General features: G+C 45.7%; 1 protein-coding gene and 1 long non-coding RNA gene across 2 annotated transcripts; one reads left to right on the forward strand and one right to left on the reverse strand.

Moving 5' to 3' along the window:
• The first annotated feature begins 3,349 nt into the window (after positions 1-3,349).
• On the forward strand, positions 3,350-6,163 carry LOC139063474 (uncharacterized). The gene is made up of 2 exons (XR_011516818.1): positions 3,350-3,634; positions 5,493-6,163. It is a non-coding gene; the product is annotated as an uncharacterized lncRNA (long non-coding RNA).
• hhex (hematopoietically expressed homeobox) lies at positions 6,132-18,593 on the reverse strand. The gene is made up of 4 exons (XM_015942003.3): positions 18,136-18,593; positions 16,213-16,391; positions 8,202-8,252; positions 6,132-8,116 (listed from the first exon to the last, which is right to left on the reverse strand). Exons 1-4 carry the CDS (start codon positions 18,473-18,475, stop codon positions 7,889-7,891), a joined length of 798 nt encoding a protein of 265 aa, XP_015797489.3. The 5' UTR covers positions 18,476-18,593; the 3' UTR covers positions 6,132-7,888.
• Positions 18,594-27,773: the final 9,180 nt, after the last annotated feature.

Below are 27,773 nucleotides of genomic sequence, written 5' to 3' on the forward strand. Positions count from 1 at the left end.
AATGAAACTTAATGAAATATTTTTCCTAGATTATTTTATGTTTATTGAACCCAAGGGTCTCTCATTATCTGAATTTTCATACTTGTTGGATCGTGAATCTTTTTAAAAATTTTGATCTATGTGTGCCCCTTTTTTAACTTTGAGCACCCACCCCTTGAAAGGTCTCTGCACGGCCCTGGATTTCCTGTTAACTGCGATTATTAGATGAAAAAGGGGAGGAAGGCATTTTTTTCAAGGAGGCGAGCGGCTCAGAGCACTAATGTGTCTTATCAGCAGGTGAGTGGCTGAGCCAGGTGGAGGTGTGGCTGCCTCACCTGAAGACCAGTGCGGTGCAGCCACGTAGTCATCTGCTGACAACGTTTTTCAGCTCAGCCATCAGCCATCAGCTGAATCTAAATAAATGTGGAGCAGAGTTTTAACCTGAAGATGGAGATATATCTATGGTTTTGGGCTGAAATATTAAATTTTAAGTAAGATGCACTAAACTGCCACACTAACCCCGGCTTTCCACAGGAGCCGTCAGCAGCACGTTACTGCAGCAGCACGTCATAGCTGCTGATAGGAACCGCTGTGGTCAACAGAACCTTTTCCACTGGAGCCGTCGGCAGCCGTCAGCAGCGCGAGTCGGCCGCGTCTCAGGAGCAGCATGTCGCAGCCTTTACGCGCCGGTTCTATTTTCTACGCGCGACGCCTCTGAAACGGGTCAAGTTCGACATTTTTGGGGAAGGAAAGACAGGAAATCGGACGCGGAAATGGAGAGAAGCTACAGAGATTTTCAGAATAAAGAACGTACTGCCTTCCGGGTGCTTTACTTTTAAAAAAAGGTTACTAACTGTGCGTCCCCGTGAGAAGTTATCACCTAGCTAGCGGTCTCCTTTGTTTTTCAGGTCCGTATTGGCGATTATACAACGGACAGAACATAAAACACAAACCATGTTGTAGTTTTCTCCTGCTTGTTGTTGTGTTTACTGACGAAGTCACTCGTGTGACTTCGTGCTCGGTCGGTGACAGCTGCTCCTCTGCTGCTTCGCGTCTCGTGGGAAGGGCCAAGCCGCAGCTTACGCGAGCAAGACGTGCTGCTGCAGTAACGTGCTGCTGACGGCTCCCGTGGAAACCCGGGGTAATGATTACACATGTGTACAGCACCATTAGACACTCATCTATACAGGTTATCAGCAAAAAAAGTGAATTTAGGCGTTACTTGCTCTTTAAGTCAAAACAAAACATTTCTAAAAGTTTCAGATGACAACTATTTTTACTTTTAATTATCAGTTCCTCCAGTTGAAGGTGCTACATCAAGTGGGTTTAATGTTCCATGTTGTGTTTTTCTTTTCGATTTACAGGTTTACTCCAGTGGAACTTGCATTTCTTGCAGAATATGCAAAGACAATGAACCCAGTTGCAAAGGCGTTTGATGTTCTCCAGAGAGAAACCAGTGTGCGGATAGGATGGTTGGTCCACACTGAGCTACAGCAACTTCACGCCACCTCCAAATTCTGTGAGCCTTTGATTGCTGCACTTCTTTCAGGCCTTGAAAAATGCTTCAGAGAGATGCTTGCAAATCCAGAGCTGATAGCTGCAGCCATTCTAGTTCCCACATTCAAGAACCGCTGGACAAGTGATGAAAATGTCCTCAAACTTAGTAAGTGTCTCGATTTTTAACTTCTACTTGGTACATTAACACACACAAACGCATGCGCGCACGCACGCACGCACACACACACTATCCAGTACACAATTGTAATACTGTCATATAATCTAAATTGTCCTGATTTTTGTTTTTATTACTTAGACCTTGACTATATCAGAAGCTAATTGGATTGCCAGGCTGATAATTAGGTCAGTAAGGGCTCCTCACAGATCTCATCTGAGGAAGAGGACTTCTTTTCCTCCTTGAAGAAGACCGGCCTTGTCTTAGCCCTGGGGCTAAAAACGCTATTTTCTAATTCCACATGTTTTGTACCGTGGATTTCACATCTGATGTCCGTGAATTTTAAAGACACATTTTGATACCAAGAACGTGCTTATTTTTGAACAGGGAGAAACACTATTTTAGGTTTTGTGTGAAAATGAGTCCAGGACTACAAATGCGCATCACGAAAGTGACGTCATCGAACCAGACATGGAGAAACCTGAGAGAAAATGACTGTAAGTTCAGCAAGCTTTCCACAGGAAGAAAGAACCACCATAAATCTGGTCATGTCTGGTCAAACAGCGAAGCCGTTTACAAAAAGGACACAGCAGACTGCACTTCTTGAGGACGCTTAGGTCCTTCGATGTCTGTGGCAAGATGCTGCAGATCTTCTACAAGTCTGTTGTTGAGAGTGTAATCTCTTCAGCCATCGTCTGTTGGGGTAGCAGCGTCAGAAGCAGGGACCTGAAAAGGCTCAACAGCCTAATAAAAAAGGCTGGTTCTGTTCTGGGGACGACTGTGGAACCACTGGAGGAGATCATGCAAAGAAGGATTCTCCAGAGAATCAAGAAAATGATGGACAACCCTGAGCATTCTCTTCACAAGACTGTCCGACAACGGAAGAGTGTCTTCAGTCAGAAGCTTCCTCAGTTTGGCTGCAACACTGACCGCTACTGGAGATCCTTCCTGCCAACAGCCATTGTAATATACAACACCTCTTTTATGTCTTGATTATTATTATTATTCTGAGCTACTGCAGCAATCAGTTTCCCCTGTGGGATTAATAAAGTATTTTTGAATTGAATTGAATAGAATTGAATTGAATTGAATGTGGTAAGAAGCAGCTATGTTAGGGGAGAGGAGATTATGTGGTGATATGAGATGTGCCGAAATAGTCATGCTAATTACGAACTTTTACAAGCTGATGAATCTCAAAGTACGTGACTGGCGTGGTCGAAAAACCCATAATTACTTTTTATTTAAATTTCAGTACAACATATGTGTGATCCAGGGCGAAAGGCAAAGCGGGTTGGAAAATAATGTTTTTAGCCCCGTTGACTTGCATTAATTTTGTCATTCTTCCGGGGACCCGTGATGCGGAAGTGACTTAGGCTCATTATTGTGATGTCCAATGTCACATGACTCCTTTAAATTGTTATATTATGTATATTATATTATGTTTCTATGTAACGTTATGTTGATACAGTAAATGTACTAAATGTTGTTGTTGACAACCACAAGCTCTTTTGTGGCTACATTGCTCCTGCTGCTGAGTTAATTCGTCAGCACATCAGAGAGGAACAGCCTTCACCTGTTCTGTGTCCACATCAGAAGGTATAACCTCTATGTGATCACTTGTCCATCAGGTGTTTGTTTTGAACAGATTAGTTGGGCACTTTGGAATTTGCCAGCTATCTGCTGAACATTTCACCCGCCCAACATTAGTGTTATTCCTCCGAATGTTGACTTTCCTCTGAACAATTTGTGAACGATTACACAATCCAGGGTCTGAGATCAATGAGTGTGCTGTTGGTTTTAGAATAGTCCTGAATGTGCGAGGTTGTTCAACTCCTGTAATGTAACTCAAACAAACCAATGAGACCCTTCATCAACCGTACCTTTACCATTGGTAAAGACGTCACGTTGTTAAAAAGTCCACTGCCACACAAAAGCCTGACCGTTGTGCTGTGAGGAGTCCTGAACCCCAAAAGTGTACATGTGGTAAGCTGGGTGTTTCTATTTCACTCCTCTGGTATCTGTCTCCTTATTCTGGGTCTTCACTCAATCATTAACCTAATCTACTCACTAACAATCCTCCCACTCATGATGTTTGCATGAGCTAGATGATAAGCTATTTGAAGTTAAATATGGTGTTGGGACAACGATTGTCAGGGTTTAACCAATCTATGTGCCTTTGATTTAACCAGGAGGTGGTGCATTATTAACAGAATATATATTGTTTATCTGGTTTAAATCAAAACAAGTTTGAGATTACTCTTTGACTTTGACACTTGTGGTTTGGGCTCTCTGGATGTGTTTGAACTCAGCTGCGAGATCTACCGGAACAAAGCTAATGGACAAACCATGATTATTTTCCTATTTGCTGTTGACTCATGACAGTTTGGACACACGCCAGATGTGAAGCCCGCAGCTTCAGCTGTAGTTTGGAAGAGAGAATGCTTTCTTTCCGAGGTCTTACAGAGAAAATAATTACTAAACTTAATGGGTTGAAAAAATATGGAAATGTTGCACTTTCACCTTCATTAAGGGGCTTGAACAGGCAGGGTTCGCACAGTTTTATATTTTAACAATTATTTAGTTACACAGCGGTTGCGCACCTTTTAAATAAACACCAAACAAAAGAGTCCGAACCAGCGTCTGGAGTTAGCATGGCAGCTAGCATTTGTTGATCGACAGCGAGACCGACGCAACAGCTCACGGCTCTGGTCTTTTTCTCAGCTACGTTTACATGCGCCAAATTTCCCCTATTCGATTCAAATCTTGGTTGATTGGAAATCCCAAATTTCTGTTTATATGGACACTAACTGAAATGATCTGATCGTGTTGACATCCGTTTTTTTATCTTTGTGTGCATGCGCAAGTCGCTGGGTGGCAAAAAGAAACACATAATTGTCTGGGTATTCCAGAAAGCGAGTTTCAAACATTGAGGATCTCCTGATAAATCCCTGTTTGACAAAGCGCTCCCGTCCCAGTTTTGTCAGCTCCACAAACGATACTCAGGTGGATTCAGTCACTGAGCAGTCTGCTTAGTGACGTATGCTTTTGGAAGTTGCGCTCATGACGCAGCATCTCCTGTTGGAGCAAGACGTCGGTACAGTTTGACTCACAGAATCTTGCCCCATACAGTGAGCCACATTTCTGGAGATCTCACTGTGTGACATGAACAATGCTGTGATCCAGGCTTAAAGAGCCTGATGCTCCTCTTCAGACCCATGTGCTGTTTGGAACCTCTGAGCTCTAAAATAAATTCAGAGGGAATCAATCATGCACGACAAATATACGTATTAAAGATATATATTTTAGAATAAAATATATAGTAGGTAGCACAAGCTGTATATCAATGGCCTTGTTAATTCTGTCCTCTATAAGGGACTAATTTAGTACAGTTGTAGAATTAGACTACAGATGTATTTTGGGTTTAATTATGAGCAATAAGATGTAATGATTCTATATAAATATAGAGTATCAACCTGATTGATCTTTGAATGTTTGACCAGAAGAATTAGGATTCTTTGTTTATTCAGGGATCGTAACACACTTCGTATTAATTCAGACAGAGTCAAGTTTATGAAAAGTAAGAAATTTATTTTCTGAACAAATTATAAAACGTGACAACTAGGAAACTGTGAAGTGGTGAGTGTATGATGTAGTGTAACATGTTGTGTGAATGTGATGTTATCAGAACCCTGCTATCTGAAAGAAGCGGAGTTCTGAGTGTGATTGAATTTGGTCTGCATTAAACTAGAACGTTGAACTCTAATAAAACGGCATCAGACGCAATCTGTCGTGCTTACGTACTCTTTCTTTCGGCGACCCCCCCCCCCCCCCCCCCCCCCAGGGTAGATCCGGAATATGTCGAAGTCCGTGGACTCCAAGGCACCGAGGTCCGTTGGAGAAACCGCAGCACCACGAGCCCGGTCTTCGAGTTGTCTCCAGGTTACAACAGGTAGTGTTTTGCGTCTATGGAAGGACTCTTAAGGAGTCTTGGCTGTGTCAGGTTTGTTCTGAAAGAAGCTTTGCGGTCAGCTGTAGCATTCAACAGGTTTTGACAGCTTGTCAAAGATGCGATGGGAGAAGAGTTTTCCTCCGGTGGCCGAGTTCGACTAAACTACTCACTGAATCACTCAGCAAGTGATTCTGTTTTAACTATTGCCATATTATGATGACATGGCCAACCAGAATTTAACATGTAAAGAGACGTTAACAAACAAACCTCAGAACCACACCTTTCCCAGATCAGGGATGCTCTGATTTGTGGATAAGTAAATATCTATGTGCAGTGACGTTAACTTTAACTTGCGTCATGGAGATATGGTGAGTGTGTGCGTGTCCAGTCACATGTGCTGATTAAATATATGGGTCATATATTTCATTTCATCCTTATTAATCTAAGCACAGATTAATCAAAACATTGTTATTATTCTTCAGACATTATTGTTTATTCAACCATATGATTATTTACGTATTTCCTTGCATCATCCAGTATTCGTTATTATAACGGTTCATTCTTATAAAAGTTCATTCTTCTTGATCTGTGAAGCAAAGCAGATAAAGATAAGAGGAAGCTTGAGAGGGACCTTGGTCAAGCAACAGTACCTGTTTTGCAGATTAAAGGCTCCACTTAAGACTTATGTCTCCACATGAGCGGCTACTGAAGAGATCAAACTGTAGATGAAAAACTGACCATTTTTGGATGCCACACAGTGACCAGGGCTGTCAGATCTACAGTCAGCAAATAACAAAAGAGCACCATCCATCTCCTTCAGCTGCTGCGTCAGAGTATTCTGTTCGTTTTTCCAAGCTAAAATAACAGCAGGGATTGTGTACAGTCTTTGATGCCTAAAGTACATGCCAGTGGAAATGGTTTGTACACCCAGTAAGGACAGCATTTGCAGAGTCTGTGACGCCATACATCCTGTAAAATGCATGGCCCCAGACAACAGCAGGTTTTTGTGGAGGATTGGTTGGTTCTGCCTGGACCTTGTGTGACCACAGTAACAGCATGTCTAAAATATAGACAAAAATCTCCCATGTAAATTGAAGATCTAACATCAACAGAGAAACTGACACTTGTTAAGTAAAGAAACTGATTCACAAACCTGATGAACTTCTATAAAAGTGCCAGACTTTTTAGTGATGAAGGCCTCTGCTCTTTCACCACAATTGCAGAAGGAGAACAGCTGCATCAACTCATCATGGCACACAATATGATTGTCTGCCCTTGACAGTGAGTCAGAAAAGGGCAGAATGCCTTCTCCGGGTCATGGATGAGTTTCTGCCCCAAGTGGAGGAGTTTAAGTATCTCTTGTTATCGAGTGAGGGAAAACTGGAGCACAAGATTGAAAGGCAGGTTGGTGTTGCAGGCATTGTATCGGTCTGTTGTGGTGAAAAGAGAGCTGAATATATTTAAAGCATAAAAATATTTATAACCAACACAACTTGATGACAGCATCAATATCAAAACAGTCCAGTAGAGATGGTCCTGAACACCAGTGGCTAACTTATAAGTGGGGTGACCAGATGTCCCGCTTTGTGCGGGACAGTCCCGCATGTTCTAGACGTCCTGCAAATTGAGCCTTATGTCCCGCGTTATTGACAGTCTCCAGTTTCGAGTATAAATCTTGCATAAACTGTGTAGCGAAAGCTGCCAGTTGCTGTCCAACTAGGGGGCGGGACTTAAGCACAGGTTCAGAGTGCATCCAGCGCTTCCAGAAAATTAATTTTAAATAAACAAATAGATCTAAAAATGTTACCGGTATTTTTAGTCATTCTGTTGTTTCAATAAAAACTCTGAAAACCTGCTTTTTTTATTGTGGACTGATCTATATTTCTAAAATCAGATGATGGTTTGAAATGATTTGAACTAAAGTTATTCAGAGCCACTAGAAGGTCCAAAGAGCCTTGGTTAAGCTCTGGTAACTCTAGAGGAACTGTGAAATAATCATATGTCTTCTGCTGTTTGCTTATTCAAATTCAATTCAAATAGAATACATGAAATATATATGATGATAACAATATTTTATGTATATTTACCAGTTAAGTTAAAGCTTAATGGCAAAATAGATGTTTTTACTCTAACTGATTGAATTGGAATTGCACATTGTCCTACATTTGGCAAGTTGTGATTTGGTCACCCTACCTACAAGTACCCATCAGGATGTGATCCAAACCAGAAGGTTGGCTGTGGCCCAATCCAGTTGCCTCAGGGTTTCCAGTCTAGTCTCCAGACCCTGACTATGGGTTTAGTGTGAACTCATCTTCTATGTCCAGTTTCTGGTCCGTATCATGCGATACATCAGAGTCCTGATCCGTGTAAGCCTGACACGCAGCCTGAGGGTTCTCACCCGTCTGCCTCTGCTCTCGGTTCTGGAGCCCCACCTGTTCAGGGCTCTGGTCGCCTCTACCACTGCTCCTCAGAGTGCAGTCCTCCTCGGCATTCCTCTTACTGCCCTGAGGGTTCTCCTGAGGAGTAAAGGACCAGAACCGCTTCAGTCCAGGTGTCTTGTTGGGTATGAGTGGTGACAAGGTTCTTCGGGTGATAACTCACCTGTTTCAGCCTCCTCCACTTTGCCCGGCGGTTCTGAAACCAGGTTTTTACCTAAAAACAACAAAATTAATCAGTTTATCCTGGGTCTATACAGGTATTTAGAGCAGATTAAAAAGACATACATTGTGCGACTGTTCTGTTAGTCTGAAGGCCCAATATACCAAAGTGCCCCCCCCCAACCACCCCCACCCCACCCCAAAAGAAAAATAAAAAACAATACACAAACAAACTGGGCCTATAGCAGAACCAGAAACAGAACCCAATATGAAGCCAGGTAAGCCAACCTGAAGTCAGTTTGTTACATATAATGTGACAACTATAAAAATAATACACTGAAAAAAGTAAACCCTCTGCAGATCATCTGACATAATTTTTTACTTTGCTTTGATGTGAATGCATAACGTAGTTTGAAATCATTTTTTGTACTTTTGTTTTAATCTAAATTCAGCACTCATAAACCAAAGTAAAAGAATTGAAGAACATTTCTCTCTTAAATCAGTTATTCTCTTGTCACATGATTGCTTGCTGCCAGAACACGCAATTAAGCAATATCACACGAGAGGGAATGCGTTGTTGCTGAATATCAGCACTGGTGTGATTTGGTCGTAGGCACGAGGCCGCAGGCCGAGTGTCGTACATAACTACACCAGTGCTGATTTTCAGCAACAACGCAGGACCTCGAGTGTGATATTGCTTTTATACAACAGTTCTACCTGCTCATTTTATTTTCATAACATCAATAAGCAACAACAGATTATGATTTGTTAATTTATTTAATCACTTATCAGGCTCCGCCAACACAAATAGTCTCAACACAAAACGGAGACTCAGACAAGGTTGTTGCTAGGCAACACAAACATTTTCTACAAAGCACTGTAACTTTACTTCGTATCATTTACAATTATCTGAATGTTTCTGTGTGACTCCTTTGAAAACATTGTTAGCTGGTATAAACTCTGAGTCCTGATTCATTCCATGAGCGCCCGAAGTCCGAGGTAGCTGCTGATGCTGTAGAGCTCCCCTTTAGCTGTCCGGATGGATCCATAAAGCTCCCTTAACACTGTGTTCAGTCTTCTTAACTTGCTGAAAGTTCACTTGGATATTTTAGAGATTGAGCCAAGTCTGAAAGCAGTTCAGAGCCCAGGCTGTCTGCCTCACAGTGTTGACTTCCTTTTTGCCCTTTTTTAATTCGTCGAGGTCCTCTGTTGACATGTCAGCACACCTGGCTTGCGCTGATGTATTCGGTCCACTTTCTTTCCCTTCAGTGTCAGAGTCTGATGACCATTCATATTGTAGATCGAATGTTATGTGAGAAAATATGTCCATCTTTGCTGTGCGAAGTCAGTCAAAATCCAAGAGTTAACGGAAGTAACGTTAACAATTAACTGAGAACACCTGCGTACAGCGGAGTGATACTGTTTGTAAACAGTCCCTGTGCTGTTATAGTCCAATATCAGCACTCTTGGAAAGTCTCCTGACCAATCAAATCACTCGGTCGGAACTAACTGTTGTATAATGCCAGTTATGTCAGACGCTCAGACGTTCCTCTACCAACCTCAACTATGCTATGTATATCTATGCTGTGTAAACCCTCTCATTCACCGGGGATTAACCCGGTGAATGAGAGGGTAGCCTCCCTCCGCCTACGTGTGTGTGTGTGGGGGGGTGGGGGTGGGGGGGGTTCTGGCTGTGGTCTGTGCTTATGCACCAAACTACAGTTCAGACTACCCACCCTTTTTGGAGACCTTGGAGGGGGTGCTGGAAAGCGCTCCTTCCGGTGACTCCCTCGTTCTGCTGGGGGAAATTAACGCTCACGTGGGCAACGACAGTGAGACCTGGAGAGGTGTGGTTGGGAGGAACGGCCCCCCGATCTGAATTCGAGTGGTGTTTTTTTTATTGGACTTCTGTGCCAGTCTTGGATTGTCCATAATGAACACCATGTTCAGACATAAAGGTGTCCATATGTGCTTTTGGCACCAGGATACCTTAGGCCACAGCTCGATGATCAACTTTGTTGATGTTTCATCTGACCTGCGGCCGCATGTCTTGGACACTCGGGTGAAGAGAGGGGCGTAGCTGTCAACTGACCACTACCTGGTGGTGAGTTGGCTCAGATGGTGGGGGAGGATGCCGGTCAGACCAGGCAGGCCCAAATGTATCGCGAGGGTCTGCTGGGAACGTCTGGCAGAGTCTCCTGTCAGAAGGAGCTTCAATTCCCACCTCCGACAGAACTTCCAAAATGTTCCGGGGGACGCAGGGGACATTGAGTCTAAATGGACCCTGTTCCGTTCCTCCATTGTTGAGGCGGTCGACCGGAGCTGTAGTCGCAGGATCATCGGTGCCTGTCGTGGTGGCAACCCCCGAACCCGCTGGTGGACACCGGCGGTTAGGGATGCTGTCAAGCTGAAGAAAGAGTCCTATCAGGTCTTCTTGGCCTGTGGGACTCCAGAGGCAGCTGACGAGTACCGGCAGTCCAAGCGGAACGCGGCTCATGTGGTTGCCGAGGCAAAAACCCAGGCATGGGAGGAGTTCAGTGAGACCATGGAGCAAGACTTCCATACGTAGGCTTCGAGGCTATTCTGGTCCACCATCCGGCGCCTCAGGGGGGGAAACCAGTGCACTACCAAATCTATCTATAGTGGGGATAGTGTGCTGCTGACCTCTCCTCGAGGTGTTGTGGATCGGTGGGCAGAATACTTCGAAGACCTCCTCAATCCCACCAACACGTCTTCCTGTGAGTAAGCAGAGTCTGGGGTCTTTGGGTTGGCCTCTCAAATCTCTGGTGCTGAGGTCACTGAGGTCGTTAAAAAGCTCCTCTGTGGCAAGGCTCCAAGGGTGGATGAGATCCGCCCCGAGTTCCTTAAGGCTCTGGATGTTGTGGGGCTGTGTTGGCTGACGCGGCTCTGCAATGTCGCGTGGACATTGGGGTCAGTCCCACTGAACTGGCAGACCGGGGTGGTGGTCCTCTTATTCAAAAAGGGGGACCGCAGGGTGTGTTCCAACTACAGGGGGATCACACTCCTGAGCCTTCCTGGTAAGGTCTATTCAGGGGTTCTAGAGAGGAGGGTCCATCGGATTGTTGAACCTCAGATTCAGGAGGAGCAATGTGGTTTTCGTCCTGGCCGTGGAACACTGGACCAGCTCTATACCCTTAGGAGGATCCTGGAGGGTGCGTGGGAATTTGCCCAACCAGTCTACATGTGTTTTGTGGATTTGGAGAAGGCGTTTGACCGTGTCCCTCGGGGGGCCCTGTGGGGGGTACTCTGGGAGTATGGGGTACCAGGCCCTCTGATATGGGCTGTTAGGTCCCTGTATGACCGGTGTCAGAGCTTGGTCCGCATTGCCGGCAGTAAGTCAGACTCATTCCCAGTGAGAGTTGGACTCCGTCAAGGCTGCCATTTGTCAACGATTCTGTTCATAACCTTTATGGACAGGATTTCTAGGCACAACCAAGGTGTGGAGGGCATCCGTTTTGGTGGCCTGAGGATCAGGTCTCTGCTTTTTGCAGATGATGTGGTCCTGTTGGCTTCATCAGAACGTGATCTTCAGCTTTCGCTGGAGCAGTTTGTAGCAGAGTGTGAAGCAGCTGGGATGAGAATCAGCTCCTCTAAATCTGGGACCATGGTCTTGAGTCAGAAAAGGGTAGAATGCCTTCTCCAGGTCAGGGATGATGTTCTGCCCCAAGTGGAGGAGTTTAAGTATCTCGGGGTCTTGTTCACAAGTGAAGGAAAGCTGGAGCATGAGATCGATAGGTGGATTAGTGCTGCGTCTGCAGTGATGCGGGCGTTGTACCGGTCTGTCGTGGTGAAGAGAGAGCTGAGTCAGAAGGCGAACCTCTCGATTTACCGATCGATCTGTGTTCCTTCCCTCACCTATGGTCAAGAGCTTCGAGTAGTTACCGAAAGAACGAGATCACGGATACAAGCAGCCGAAATGAGTTTTCTCCACAGAGTGGATAGGTTCTCCCTTACCCCAAAATTCCACTATCTCCGCTCCGCTCCGGCACGAACTCCGCAGCAAAATCGGTCCTGTTGTAGTCAATCAGAGCTATTCCACTACTGCGGCCGTGCGGCGCAGTGCGCCGCCCGCCGTTCTGCCATCCGGCAAAAATAGGATCGATTCTATTTTTGCCGGATGCCGGAGCACCTCCGCAGTCAATAGACAGAAATCACAACAGCCCAACAGGAAAAGGAGCAAGCACAGCTTCCGTTATTTCACAATAAATCAATAAACAAAAAGCGTTTTTTTTGTTTCATATGGATAGGTTAAACAACTTTTAATAACTATCAATGGCGGCTGAACTTTAAATGCACAAAAGTAAGCCATAAATCCACTATCAAAGTAGTCACCCTTTGTTGATCCAAACACTGCTGATCTCTCAACACAAATGATGGGCAGATTAAACAGTTCATTTCGATGCTTCTCCCACACAACGGGTGTTTGGATCTAACTTCCACATTTATTGCTCAGACTGCATCGCAAGATCTCGAAAATCCCACGCATGCCTGTTTGCCCACCTCAGGTCTCCGCACCGGGGCGGAGCCGTTGTAGAGCGGGTATAGTATAATTGGAGTTCGGAAGCCAGCGGCAGCGGAAAGCGGGGGCGGAGCGGAGATAGTGGAATTTTGGGGTTAGAGGTAGGGTGAGAAGTTCGGTCAACCGGGAGGGGCTCGGAGTAGATTCGCTGCTCCTCCACATCGAGAGGATCCAGTTGAGGTGGCTCAGGCATCTGGTCAGGATGCCTCCTGGACGCCTTCCTGGTGAGGCTTTCCAGGCATGTCTAACCAGGAGGAGACCTAAAGGAAGACCCAGGACACGGTGGAGGGACTATGTCTCTCAGTTTGCCAGGGAACGCCTTGGGATTTCCTCGGAGGAGCTGGCCCAAGAGGCTGGGGAGAGGGAAGTCTGGGCCTCTCGACTTCGGCTACTGCCCCCACGACCCGACTCCAGATAAGCGGAAAAAAATGTGTATATGCATACACACACACACACACACACACACACACACACACACACACACACACACACACATATATATACATACATATACGTATATATATATGTGTATATATGTATATATATGTGTGTATATATACACACACACACACATATATATATATATATATATATATATATATATATATATAAATAATCTGCGATAACATGCTCGAGCTTGTTCTCAAGGCGGCCACAGGGGATGAAGGGATCAAGCTATGGAAGAACACATGTGGAGTTATGTACTTAACCAAAAAAGGTAAAATAACTGAAAACATGTTTTAGATTCTATTTTCATCAAAATAACCACCCTTTGCTCTGATTACTGCTTTACACACTCGTGGCATTCTCTTGATGAGCTTCAAGAGGTCGTCCTTAAAGATCTTTGGAGAACCATTTCAGGTGACTACTTAATATTTTCGTTTCTTTTTTTTTGTGACAAATGAATTTTCAGACTAAAACGAAATGAAAAGTAAAAACACACGCCAATAAAGACTAAATTATGACGGATATTGATCGACATTTACATTGAAAAATAAGAGAGGACAACGAAAATTAACAGAAACGTAAATCCAATCAGAAAATGGAAAAGATGGGACAACGGAAAAGAGAACCCATCAGCAAATGGAACAGGCGACACCTGACAAGAAATGAACCAATCAGAGTCCGGATATGGCCGCTGTTTGAGCAAGCTACCACTAACCGGACGTCTATGCTGCAAGAGTTTGTCTAAAACAGGTGTGTCCACAGCGCGGCCCAGGGGCCATTTGCAGCCCTCTGAGTGATTTTGCGACGCCCTAGCGTTTTTAGAATTGTGGAATTAAGAGGACGAGGAAGAGGAGGAGGAGGAGGACGAGGAAGAGGAGGAGGAGGAGGAAGGAGGGATTTGTGGAGCCAAACCAAGCATTGAATCTGGTCGGTTTAATGTACTTGTGGTGCTGCTGCGGCTGATGTTATCAGCGTTCAGAGTTCAGTGTTCTCCTTTATACATTATTGTCAGGCAAATAAATACACTTGAAAACAATGCTCACCTTTATCTCATCGCATGTCTTATTAGTTTGATATCATGATGTCATTTCCTGTTGTGTTTACAAATATTAGACAAATGTGTTTACTATATTAACCCTAAGGCCCACTGAATCGTATGTCATACACACATTTCTAAGATTGTAATAGCTGTATCTCTTTAGCTAGATTAGCATTTTCCAAAACAATCTGCTGTCTTAAATCTTTTAAGGGTTTTCTGCCTGCTCATGGATTATTTATGTACTTAAGTGTCAAGTGGGATTTTTATTTAGTATAATTATTGTTGTATTATTATGGAATTACTTGATAAATTTAATATGAAAGTTAATAATTGTTATATTAGCATTACCAATCAAATGTTTAAAAGTTTAATAAATCTGAGTCTTTTAAATATTATTTAATGTGTTGGGTCATAAAGGGTACAATTTCAAACTGTGAGTGCTTATTTTGGTATTTTTCAGTAATAATTATTTTAAAAATATATACAGTTTTACTGACCCAGGGTGTGAAATGTGAATTTTTCATATTTCTTTAGAGTTTCAAGTAGTAGTTAGCAATTCCTTTACAGAAGTTAAAAAATATTTCACTTTCTGTTTTACTCAACTAAAATAAGACTAACATTAACCCTCCCACTGTCCTAATGGGTGTGACCCCGTGAGGAAAGTTGACCATTGAGCAGGGTTTATGGTTTATCGCTTGGGTTCATGTGGCAGGGGTGAGGAGTGAGCACCACCTCACCCCTGCCACGTGGACCCTCTGGGATTAATAAAGTATTTTTGAATTTGAATTGAATCAATCCTGCTCAATGGTCAACTTTCCTCACGGGGTCACACCCATTAGGACAGTGGGAGGGTTAAACGAAATTGGATGACAAAAGATTAAGACTAAAACTCATTTTAAAATAATTGACTAAATGAACACTACTAAGGATAAAGGTGAGAAATTGTACTTGAAATGAGGTTTGGATTATGGGAGGGTCGAGTTTGAGCTTTTCATGTGTTTGAGAATTGCTACAATAAGTAGCTAGGCTTCTGACTGCAGGCTTTAGTGTGTTGGGTTTTGTTTGTGTCTACTTAAGTGTTATTGCTTTATAAGATACAGTAGTCACTCATTAAGTGGCTAATAAATTATAGAGCCATCAGTGACCAGATAGCTTTAGATGAGCATTACAACCCACAGTATTTGCAAGGTGGAGGTCTACACTCTCCAAGTGCTTTCTGTTTTTTTTATTAATCTTGCTTGAGTGACTTAACTTCCTTTTGACCCTCTCAGGCTCAAAATAAGTTTTGATAAAAGGACGAACAACTGAGTCCTACAGGGGTACTTCTGAGTTAAAACATGCTCATGAAACACGTACGTGGAGTAACCAGGAAGGTTTTAACGTATCTGCAACGCCTGCCTCCAGAGGGTAAATGTGTCTGCCCTGTTTTGTTAATACAGTGCTGCAAAACACTGATTTGTGATCATTTGTGGTGTGTTATTGAACCATATTAGAAATATCAAGAAAAACTAATTATTTTAGGTGTAGAAAATTGAACAATTTCTTTAAGTTGATCCAAAAAAGCTGTTACCAATGTTTTATATCGTTACTATATGAACGGTAATTTCAGAATTTCTTTCAACAATCACTAAATTATTTCTGCATTATTACATACTGTAATAATAATAATAATAATAATAATAATAATAATAATAATAATAATAATAATAATAATAATTCACCAATTAAACAAATTCATTTAAGAGAACAAAAAACTAAATATATCCGCTGAAGGTGCAGGAAAAGCAGTTATTCCTTAGGACCAGAGAAATGTTCCTGTGGGATAAGAGCCGCTGGGTCGGGTCAGAACCACTTGAAACTCAGACTCTATCCCATAAATATATTTATTTCATATGATTTGGTATTCAGGGGCTCCGATCATTTAAATCTGATTTTAACAGATGGTCTGAGGCCCTCTGGCCTCGTGTTGTTGTTGTTGTTGTTGTTTACCTGTCTCTCGCTAAGCTGCAGCATCTTAGCCAGGCGTTTCCTCTCCGGGGGGGACAGGTATTTCTGCGTCTCGAACTTCTTCTCCAGCTCTACGGTCTGATCGTTGGAGAACCGGACCTGGCCGCCTTTCCGCTTGTGCAGAGGCCGCTGGATGAAAGGAGTCCACAGCAAAGGTTTCCCTGCAGAGACACGGTGGGGTCGGGTCTGGGTCACTTCAGCCATGCAAAAGTCTCCCCACTGAACGCGTTGGTTAATAAACATAGAGTTCAAATGTGGATGGCTATCTGGGATCATCTGTAATCAGCTGCAGGAGCGCGCGCAGGAACGTGACGGAGGAAAATGGGTCCAAATATCCGCTCAGAACTTCCAGCTTCAGTTCAATCTGGTCCGAATCTAGAATTGAAGATTTACCCGGAAATCAAGAAAAACTGGGTTTATTTAGACATCTAATCCCAGTAAACGGGGTTTTATCGTCTTTTGCCGTTTTTAAGTTTATTTCTGACAAATGTTTTATTTCACATAATAATATATTCATATTAATTATCTTAAAAAATCTGATTTATTATCACGTTTTTAAAGATCACTGCATTACTGTAATTATTCATTCCCGCTGTGAAAAGCAAAAGGTTGAGCAGAAACCCTTTTCTGTTAATAACAGTGTTTAAACGACGAATAAAAACAGAGACTGCAAATGAAATAAACGGATTGTGTAATAAATGAATAAATCGTTGCGTTTGTTGTGCGTTGAAACGAACAGGATGTTGTTGGTGACGCTTTGACATGTTTTTCCTGTTTTCTCTGACATCTTGTGACTTTATCTCTGTCTCCTTCGATCCTCTCGGCCTTGCTGCTGTGTTGGCTTTGTGCTTTGTGCTGTGGTCGCAGCGCACAGAGAAAGTCGGCCACATCCTCGGGCCCTGCAGAGGAAGTGCAACAATGAGTGAAAAACGGATCCCGGGCTATCAGAGGCCGAGTGTTTCCTGAATATGTCTGTATTGAGGATGTCGATAAAATAATCAGCAGCATGCAGCGGGCTCCCGAGGAAGCGGCTGGCCGGCCTGAGACAGGAAAACATTTAACAGCTTCTGAAACCAGATTTGCTGCTATCGACAGGCTCACGCCTTCCGCTCTGAACGGAAAAGGGTGGAGGGTGTATGGGAGTCATTATAAGCAGTGATGATCCAGACATGGTCCATGTCAGCGGGTCCTTCTGATGTCTCGAAACAATGGGACTCAGGAAACACACACACACACACACACACACACACACACACACACACACACACACACACACACACACACACACACACACACACACACACACACACACACACACACAGTGTGTCACAATAGAAGTGTGACTCAGAAGTGCGTGGTCAGTCATCAGCAAGAAATGTGCTGTACAGCACTGAACCCGAAACCCGGGCCTGCAGTGGACTGGGCCTGCTGCTGAGACCATGCAGATGTGTACAGTCAGTACAGATGTTGTGAAGTTTGATGTGCACGGTTAAGCGTGATGCTGACGCAAAGACGGTTTCTTTGTCACCGAAACGAAGCTTGTGAGGAGAAAGGCTGTCATGCAGAAAAGTCACACACACACACACATACACAAACACACACACACACACACACACACACTTGTATTTATATGCTTGTGTGGACCTCTATTGACTTTCCTTCATTTTAGAGATTCCCTAAACCTAACTCTAACCTAAACTATAAACGAATTCACACACACACACACACACACACACACACACACACACACACACACACACACACACACACACACACACACACACACACACACACACACACACACACGCAGAGAGAGAGAGAAGCCTGGATCAAAGAACCGAGCTCGAAAACTCATGAGCGGATGGGCCAGCAGAACCACAGTACATCAGAAATGTCCATGCTCACCCAACGCGTCGTGCCTCAGCAGCGCCTGCGCGTACTCCCCCACGGAGCGGGGCTGCTGCAGCGGGTACACGGAGCCGAACGCACACGGACCATACAGGGCCGGGTGAATCGGTGTGGGCTCGTAGATGGGCGTCCGGTACGGAGCCATCAGGCTAGTGAAGGACGAGTTCGGTGACGGTAGAGTAGGCGTGGGGATGAGCGGAAAGGAGCAAGAGGAGGATGAAGGTGAAGGAGAAGTCAGGGCGGCGGTGGTAGAAGTCCTCCCCAGGATATCTTCGATGTAGAAGGGGGTTGGGTGAGCCGGCTGGACAGGGGTCGGTGCGTACAGCGGGACGCTCATGCTGCTCCCGTCGCCCTGAGGCACGTCTGAACGGTCTACAGCAAAATTCCCCAACAGACCGGACGGTTAGAGGGTTCTGGTGCCCATCAGGGTGGTGTTGCTCTGCTCGCTCCAACGCTGCTTGTTATCTGAGGCAGGAGGAGGGAGGAGATAAATGGACGGAAGACTTCCTGCAGGTGGCCGCTGACCGCCTCTGATTGGCTTTGCAGCAGGCTCAAACGAGTCCTGCAGAGGCAGCGGCTGGAAACTGAAACAATCGGGCCAGATAATTTCATTCTTGACATGAAATCTCGTTTCACACTCAGTGTCTTGGTTCAGAAAGGAACCAGCACGAACAGCAGGCTCAATAGGTCAGCATGGCGCGTTCAGGTCATGTTTGTAGGAGATCTAGCATCTAGGCAAAACCCCTGCGTGTGAAACCATCTGGATTCAGCGGATTGAGTGTTACGCTTTCAGTCTATATTATAATATTGAACCTTTTCCCAATATTCCAATAGTGTGATTGGCAGCTGTATAAGCCATCATCATCATCATCATCATCATCATCATCATCATCATCAAAGTTATAACAAATAAAGTCTAAAACTTGTGGCTGAACGGGTATCTCACAGTTTCACCTTTGAAGTAGAAAACTGACCTAAATGAACTCTATAGCACCAAACTGGCATTTTTCCAGCTTCACCTAAAGCTCGTGCACACGCCCTTCATCGTTCATCAGACGTGAACACGCGGCCTGCAGCAGCAGACTCGGGCCTTCTCCTAACAAGACACGCGCTAGCTGGTTATTAACTTGTAAGTTCTGCAATTTTACATTTGTTAAAAACTGAAGAATTTATTTAGTCGTCGTAAAATAACCATACACGTGTGTAGAAATTAGTTTATCAAAGGACTTCCGGTCTTTTATACTAAACAATGTAACAGATGCGCAGCTGAACGGACCCTTCCTGTTAAATCTATCTGCAGATAGCAAATGCAAATGTCCCTAATGGCTCCTGAAGTCGGACGGGTTTGAGGCAGCTGGACCACCAGGTGAGTCCGGGTACATCCTCTCAGGTTATCCTGAGATGTGTGCGTGTGTGTGGGGGGATCCAGTGGCTGATATGTGGTTAAAGTGCGCTCTGCTTCACGCTAACTTTCTAACGGCTATAATTTAGATAAAGTGAGCAAACAGGCACATGAGCGGCCTTGAACACTTAAAAGAAACCCAAACGGACAATATTTACCATCATTGATCGCAGCTTCCACTGGCGTCTGATAGCGTCTCCCAAGGGTCCCTGCAGCAGAGGCCTCCCCAGGCGGGATGCTGAAAACATGTTTTCTGTCCTCTCCACCAGAGCAGGAACCACATTGTGTCATATATTTATTTTATTGCATTAGCTTATAAGTAAATCAAAGTACATCTCATTCTAAAAGAACGTAAATATAATTTTGACCAATTTATTACATTTTTTAAATGACAAGCTTTATCATTTTAAATATAACATCTATTTTAATTTGTCAAATGTAGGCCTACACAGTAAAAGACCAATCAGGGAAAAGGGGAAAGTAACTTAAAAGTAACGCAACTATTGCTGAACTCAATCCTGGGACTTAAATGTGTTTATAATAAAAAAACAAAAAATTCTTATATGTTAAAAACACCTATAACTGAATATTTATCTCTGATCTCAGATCAGATTGAAGGCCATCGCCACCTAACAGCTGCTCAGGAGCGCCCCCTGCTGCGTGTCAGGAACAGGAACAGCCAGCCCGAGGTCGGAAGCCTCCAGGTGTCTAGAATGGTTCAGAGACGAGGACTTTGGTCTTTGTGCGTCAGTTATGCTCAAACTGGTTGTCTTTTAACGATCTGATTGATAAAGTTTTCAAAACTGAAAGAAAATAAATCAGTCCCCTTCACTCCCATCTCTCGTTCTCAGTCATTGAGGCCAGCCAGGTCAACACATTTTAGTTGCAAAAACAAAAATGACGACTTAGTTCTACCTGGAGACATCCCGTCACGCATCACATCCCACAACTTATATGGAGCTTTATTTTGTTACTCAGCTTTCACTGCAGCACTTACATAAAAACCACCAAGGCCTTTTGTGGGTATTATTGTGTATTCAGACCCCGTCAGTTTCTTACTCTTTATTATAGTGCAGTGGAGTAGCCAGAAATTCAATTTGTGGGTGGGTCTATGGCAAAATGGGTGGACCCAATAAATGTAATTTAAAAACAAGTATATTTAGCTTAGCTTACACACACACACACACACACACACACACACACACACACAAACACACACACACACACACACACACACACACACACACACACACACACACACACACACACACACACACACAATAGAATGCCTTTATTGTCACTATACAATTGTAAAATGAGATGCAGAGCATCTCCTACTCAGTGTAGAAAACATGCTGGGGAGGGGGGGGGGGTACAGTTCTGCAGCGCTATTTACATATGAGCAGTATTAGTGCTGTGTATATACAGTTATTGCACATAGAATTAACTGTATATACACAACACTAATACTGTCCAAGTGTATATTGTGCTGCAGAACTGTATCCCCCCAGCATGTATATGTATGTATGTATATATATATATATATATATATATATATATATATATATATATATATATGTATGTGTGTGTGTGTGTGTGTGTGTGTGTGTGTGTGAGTGTGTATACACATATATGTACGAATATATATGTATATATATATATATATACACACACACACATATGTATATATGTATATATATATATCTATATCTATATATATATATATATATATACATATAGTGGCAGTGCTTGTCAACAACAGATGGTGCCATCCAGGTCATGTTTCAGTGAAATATCATCTCTGCAGCCCAGATGTTGAACTCTTGGCAGTAAGTTGTCACCCATATTATTTGCCAAGAGAGTTCACCAGTGTTGTCTTATCGCGTCAGACCCGTGCCACAACCCGTGCACGCGAATTGGGTCCACATCGCGCGTGTGAACGGGACTCGCGAGTGAAAATGTACATGGCGAGAGGTCATTTGTGCACTGAGAGGGAGCAAACTGTGTCTGTGAGCGCACAAGGATGTGCACAAGTGACAAACCTGCGTGCGCGCGTTGTCAACGAGCACACGGCAGAGGAAAACATGCGCGCGCGGCAGCCTCTGTGCGCGCTCGGCAGCCTCTCTGCGCGCTCGGTTTCTGACTCCTGCTCGCTCGGCTGTAAGGGCTTTTGGCACTCTGGAGGCGTGGCCTGTGGCAGATCTTCTCTGTCCTCTGATTGGTTAGTTCACGCCGCACTTCACCCTCTACCTATCTATATAAAAAAGTTTAATGTTCAGTAGTTGCTGGCATAGCTCAGCTGGAGAGCGGTTGACTCTCGCCCCGGAGGATACGGGTTCGAGTCTGGGCAAGGAAAATGCAGTAGATGTCATGTTAATTTTTCTTAATTCCAGGTATTTTACAGTTGTGACCGTTCAACTGTCATTAAACGTCCGAATGTTTGCTGGGCAGTGTTTTAAAAAGTGCACATAAGCTAGATGGTTTTAACCATATAAAATTACATTTTTTGTGATACTGGAAAAATACATACTGAAATAAAACTACTGATTGAAAACTTTATGACTGTGGTTGTACAATATATGACTCACTAATACACTGCAAACTCCCTTAGAGTGGGGCTCCACGACAAGACATTGGATTTGTGTTATGCAAGAGCTCCTCCTTGAACCGTCACCTTATCGTGGTGGAGGAGTTTGAGTGCCCTAATGATCCTAGGAGCTATGTTGTCTGGGGCACTTAGTGCCCCTGGTAGGGTCTCCCATGACAAATTGGTCTTAGGTGAAGGGTGAGACAAAGAACGGTTCGAAGGATCTTTCATGGCGGTTAAAACAAAGAGTCGGAGTACCCGGCCCGGAGGGTTACCGGGGTCCCACCCTGGAGCCAGGCCAGGGGTTGGGGCCCGTGAGCGAGCGCCTGGTGGCCGGGCTTTCGCCCATGGGGCCCGGCCGGGCCCAGCCCAAACCGGATACATGGGCTCGTCCAACTGTGGACCCACCACCCGCAGGAGGAACATGAAGGGTCCGGTGCAATGCGAATCGGGTGGCAGACCAAGGCCTTGGCGGTCCAATCCCCGGACAAGAAAACTAGTTTTTGGGACATGGAACGTCACCTCGCTGGCGGGGAAGGAGCCGGAGCTTGTGGCAGAGGTTGAGCGGTACCGGCTAGATATAGTCGGACTCACCTCGACACATTGCATTGGCTCTGGAACCCGAGACCTGGAGAGGGGTTGGACACTCTACTTTGCTGGAGTTGCTCCGGGTGAGAGGCGGAGGGCTGGGGTTGGCTTTTTGTTAGCCCCGAGACTCTCTAGCTGTGTGTTGGGGTTTACCCCGGGGGACAAGAGGGTAGCTTCCTTGCGCCTTCGGGTCGGGGAACGGGTCCTGACTGTTGTTTGTGCTTATGGGCCAAATATCAGTTCAGAGTACCCACCCTTTTTGGAGTCCCTCGGACGAGTGCTAGATAGTGCTCCATCAGGGGACTCCATTGTCCTGCTGGGGGACTTCAATGCTTACGTGGGCAATGACAGCTTGACCTGGAGGGGTGTGATTGGGAGGAACGGCCCACCTAATCTGAACTCGAGCGGTGTTTTGTTATTGGACTTCTATGCAAGCCGCAGTTTGGCCATAACGAACACCATGTTCGAACATAAGGATGCCCACCGGTACACTTGGTACCAGGGCAGCCTAGGTCACAGGTCGATGATAGATTTTGTAGTCGTATCATCTGACCTGCGGCCGTATGTTTTGGACACCCGAGTGAAGAGAGGGGCGGAGCTGTCAACTGATCACCACCTGGTGGTGAGTTGGATCAGATGGCAAGGGAACATGCCGCGTAGACCTGGCAGACCCAAACGCATAGTGAGGGTCTGCTGGGAACGCCTGGCAGAAGAACCTGTCAAGACGGTCTTCAACTCCCACCTCCGGCAGAGCTTTGACCACGTCCCGAGAGCAGTGGGGGACATTGAGTCCGAGTGGGCCTTGTTCCACTCTGCGATTGTCGAGGCGGCTGTTGCTAGCTGTGGTCGTAAGGTGGCCGGTGCCAGTCGTGGTGGCAACCCCCGTACCCGCTGGTGGACACCAGAGGTTCGGGGAGCCGTCAGGCTGAAGAAGGAGGCCTACAGGGCGTGGCTGGTCTGTGGGTCTCCGGAGGCAGCAGACAGGTACCGGATAGCCAAGCGGGGTGCAGCAGTGGCAGTTGCCGAGGCAAAATCTCGGGCGTGGGAGGAGTTTGGTGAGGCCATGGAGAAAGACTATCGATCGGCTCCAAAGAGGTTCTGGCAAACTGTCCGGCGCCTCAGGAGAGGAAGGCAGCAACTCGCTCGCACTGTTTACAGTGGGGATGGGGAGCTGCTGACGTCAACTGAGGCTATAGTCGGACGGTGGAAGGAATACTTTGAGGAGCTCCTCAATCCCACCAATGCGCATTCCGAGGAGGAACCAGAGCTGGGAGGCCTGGGGATGGACTGTCCAATCTCGGGGGCAGAAGTTGCTGAGGTAGTCAAACAACTACACAGCGGCGGAGCCCCGGGGGCGGATGAGGTTCGTTTTGGGTATCTCAAGGCTATGGATGTTGTAGGGCTGTCATGGTTGACACGTCTCTACAACATTGCGTGGTCATCGGGGGCAGTTCCTAGGGAGTGGCAGACCGGGGTGGTGGTCCCCATCTTTAAGAAGGGTGACCTGAGGGTGTGTTCCAACTATAGGGGGATCACACTCCTCAGCCTCCCTGGAAAGGTCTACACCAAGGTACTGGAGAGGAGGGTCCGATCGATAGTTGAATCTCAGATAGAGGAGGAGCAATGTGGTTTTCGTCCTGGCCGTGGAACTGTGGACCAGCTCTATACCCTTGCAAGGGTGATGGAGGGGGCATGGGAGTTTGCCCAACCAATCCACATGTGCTTTGTGGATTTGGAGAAGGCTTATGACTGTGTCCCCAGGGGCACCCTGTGGGGGACGCTCCAGGAGTATGGGGTGGGTGGCTTTCTGTTAAGGGCCATTCAGTCCCTTTACCAGAGGAGCGTGAGTTTGGTCCGCATAGCCGGTAGTAAGTCGGACCTGTTCCCAGTGAGGGTTGGACTCCGCCAGGGCTGCCCTTTGTCACCGGTTCTGTTCATCACTTTTATGGACAGAATTTCTAGACGCAGCCGTGGTGTGGAGTGTGTCGAGTTTGGTGGCAGGAGAATCTCGTCTCTGCTTTTTGCGGATGATGTGGTCCTCCTAGCTTCATCCAGCTCTGACCTTCAGCTCTTGCTGGGTAGGTTCGCGGCCGAATGTGAAGCGGCTGGGATGAGGATCAGCACCTCCAAATCTGAGACCATGGTTCTCGACAGGAAAAGGGTGGCTTGCCACCTCCCGGTCGGGGGAGAGGTCCTACCTCAAGTGGAGGAGTTTAAGTATCTCGGGGTCTTGTTCACGAGTGAGGGTAGGAGGGATCGGGAGATCGACAGGCGGATTGGTTCGGCGTCTGCAGTGATGCGGACGCTGAGCCGATCTGTCGTGGGGAAGAGGGAGCTGAGCCAGAAAGCCAGGCTCTCGATTTACCGGTCGATCTACGTCCCAATCCTCACCTATGGTCATGAGCTTTGGGTAATGACCGAAAGAACGAGATCGCGGATACAAGTGGCCGAAATGAGTTTCCTCCGTAGGGTGGCCGGGCTCAGCCTTAGAGATAGGGTGAGGAGCTCGGACATTCGGGAGGGACTCGGAGTAGAACCGCTGCTCCTCCGGATCGAAAGGAGCCAGTTGAGGTGGTTTGGGCATCTGGTCAGGATGTCTCCTGGACGCCTCCCCGGGGAGGTGTTTCGGGCATGTCCTGCCGGCAGAAGGCCCCCGGGTCAACCCAGGACACGTTGGAGAGGTTACATCTCCAATCTGGTCCGTGAACGCCTTGGGGTCCTGCCGGAGGAGCTGGTGGACAAGGCCGGGGAGAGGACGGCCTGGAGCTCCCTAATTGGGATGCTGCCCCCGCGACCCGGACCCGGATAAGCGGAGGAAGAGGAAGACGAAGACGAAGACGAAGCAAATGTAAAGAATGCATACATGTCCAAAACAAGACCTTCTCTGGGACAATCAGATCACAATCTTGTTTTTCTCTGCTCAGTTGCCTCTGAACAAGAATACACTTGTTCAGAGGCAACCTGTGACAAGAAGAACTGTTAAAAAATGGTCACAGGACACTGAAGAAGCCCTGCAGAGTTGTTTTGAGGCCACAGACTGGATGACTCTCTGCCAAGGATATGAAGAGTACATCAATGCCATGACTGGATGTGTCACTGACTATATAAACTTCTGTGTGGACAATATCATACCCACCAGAACAGTGAGATGCTTCGCTAATAACAAACCCTGGATCACCAGTGAACTGAAAAATCTGCTAAATGAGCAAAAATAGCCTTCAAGGAGGGAGACAGGGAATTATTGAAGAGTATACAGAAGCAACTGAAGATCAAGATCAGAGACAGCAAGGAGGCATACAGGAAGAAGCTGGAGAACAAACTACAGAGGAACAATATCAGAGATGTCTGGTCAGGGATGAAGAAGATCACAGGCTTCAAGCAGAGGAAGGATTGCACAGATGGCAGCCTGGACACAGCCAATGACTGAACAAGTTCTTCAATAGGTTCAGTTCAGGAACAAACCCAGCATTCTCCTTGCCTGTCCTCAGCCAATCAGACATCCCATCCTCCTCTGATCCAACATTTTCCTGTCACACGCCAGCTCTTTTGTCCTCTAACGCAGTCATGGACTCTTCTGGTTATATAAATCTGTCTTCAACCAAGTCAGGAGATGCTGCTGCCCCATTTACCTCCCCCTCCCACCTATCTGTCTCTAGAAGTCAGGTGAAGAGGCAGCTGGAGAGACTGAACAGGAACAAGGCTGCAGGTCCAGATGGTGTCAGCCCCAGAGTACTGAAGGCCTGTGCAGAGCAGCTCTGTGGGATTCTGCAGCACCTCTTCAACCTCAGCCTGGCCCAGGAGAAGGTTTCAGTCCTGTGGAAGACATCCTGCCTTGTTCCAGTTCCAAAGAAAACTCGCCCATCAGTCAATGACGACTACAGACCAGTTGCCCTCACGTGCCACATCATGAAGGTCCTGGAGAGACTCCTGTTGGTCCACCTGAATAAGCAAACTAGAACATATCAGGACCCGCTGCAGTTTGCTTATCGCCATGGAATTGGAGTTGAAGATGCCATCATCCAGCTGCTTCAACCAATCCACTGTCATCTGGACAAAGCAGGCAGCACTGTCAGGGTCATGTTCTTTGATTTCTCCAGTGCATTTAGCACAATCCAGCCTGATGTACTTTGCCAGAAACTCCAGAAGACACAGGTGGGGACCTCAACTATCACCTGGATTAAAGACTACCTGACAAACAGACCACAGTTTGGGAGGCTGAAGAACTGCACATCAAACCAGGCGATCAGTAACATTGGAGCACCACAGGGGACTGTACTCTAACCATTCCTTTTCACCCTGTACACCTCAGACTTCCAGTACAAATCAGAGACCTGTCATCTACAGAAATACTCAGATGACTCTGCAGTAGTCAGCTGTATCAGAGATGGACAGGAAGCTGAGTACAGAGAGCTGGTGGAGCGCTTTGTGGCATGGTGTGGAAACAATCATCTGACCTTGAACGTGAACAAAAACAAAGTAGATGATTTTAGACTTCAGAAGAAACAGGGTGGAGTCAAACACTGTTTCCATCATGGGAGAAGAAGTGGAGGTGGTTGAGGAATACAAATACCTTGGAGTTCACCTGGACAACAGACTGGACTGGAGAAAGAACAGCGAAGCTGTTTACAAGAAGGGATACAGCAGACTGCACTTCTTGAGGACGGTTAGGTCCTTCAATGTCTGTAGCAAGATGCTGCAGATCTTCTACAAGTCTGTTGTTGAGAGTGTAATCTCTTCAGCCATCGTCTGTTGGGGTAGTAGCATCAGAAGCAGGGACCTGAAAAGGCTCAACAGCCTAATAAAAAAGGCTGGTTCTGTTCTGGGGACGACTGTGGAACCACTGGAGGAGATCATGCAAAGAGGGATTCTCCAGAGAATCAAGAAAATGATGGACAACCCTGAGCATTCTCTTCACAAGACTGTCCGACAACGGAAGAGTGTCTTCAGTCAGAGGCTTCCTCAGTTTGGCTGCAACACTGACCGCTACTGGAGATCCTTCCTGCCAACAGCCATTGTAATATACAACAACTCTTTTATGTCTTGATTATTATTATTATT

The sequence above is a fragment of the Nothobranchius furzeri genome, chromosome 16, assembly GCF_043380555.1.
Source record: "Nothobranchius furzeri strain GRZ-AD chromosome 16, NfurGRZ-RIMD1, whole genome shotgun sequence".
NCBI lineage: Eukaryota > Metazoa > Chordata > Actinopteri > Cyprinodontiformes > Nothobranchiidae > Nothobranchius > Nothobranchius furzeri.

What these genes read in the sequence shown, in the direction of transcription:
- hhex (XM_015942003.3), bottom strand. Translation starts at nt 18,475, where the DNA reads ATGAGCGTCCCGCTGTACGCACCGACCCCTGTCCAGCCGGCTCACCCA. An exon ending in GCTGAGGCACGACGCGTTGG is followed by an intron (nt 16,392 to 18,135) that starts GTGAGCATGGAC and finishes GTGTCTCTGCAG; the next exon opens with GGAAACCTTTGCTGTGGACT. An exon ending in TGCAGCTTAGCGAGAGACAG is followed by an intron (nt 8,253 to 16,212) that starts GTAAACAACAAC and finishes TGTTGTTTTTAG; the next exon opens with GTAAAAACCTGGTTTCAGAA.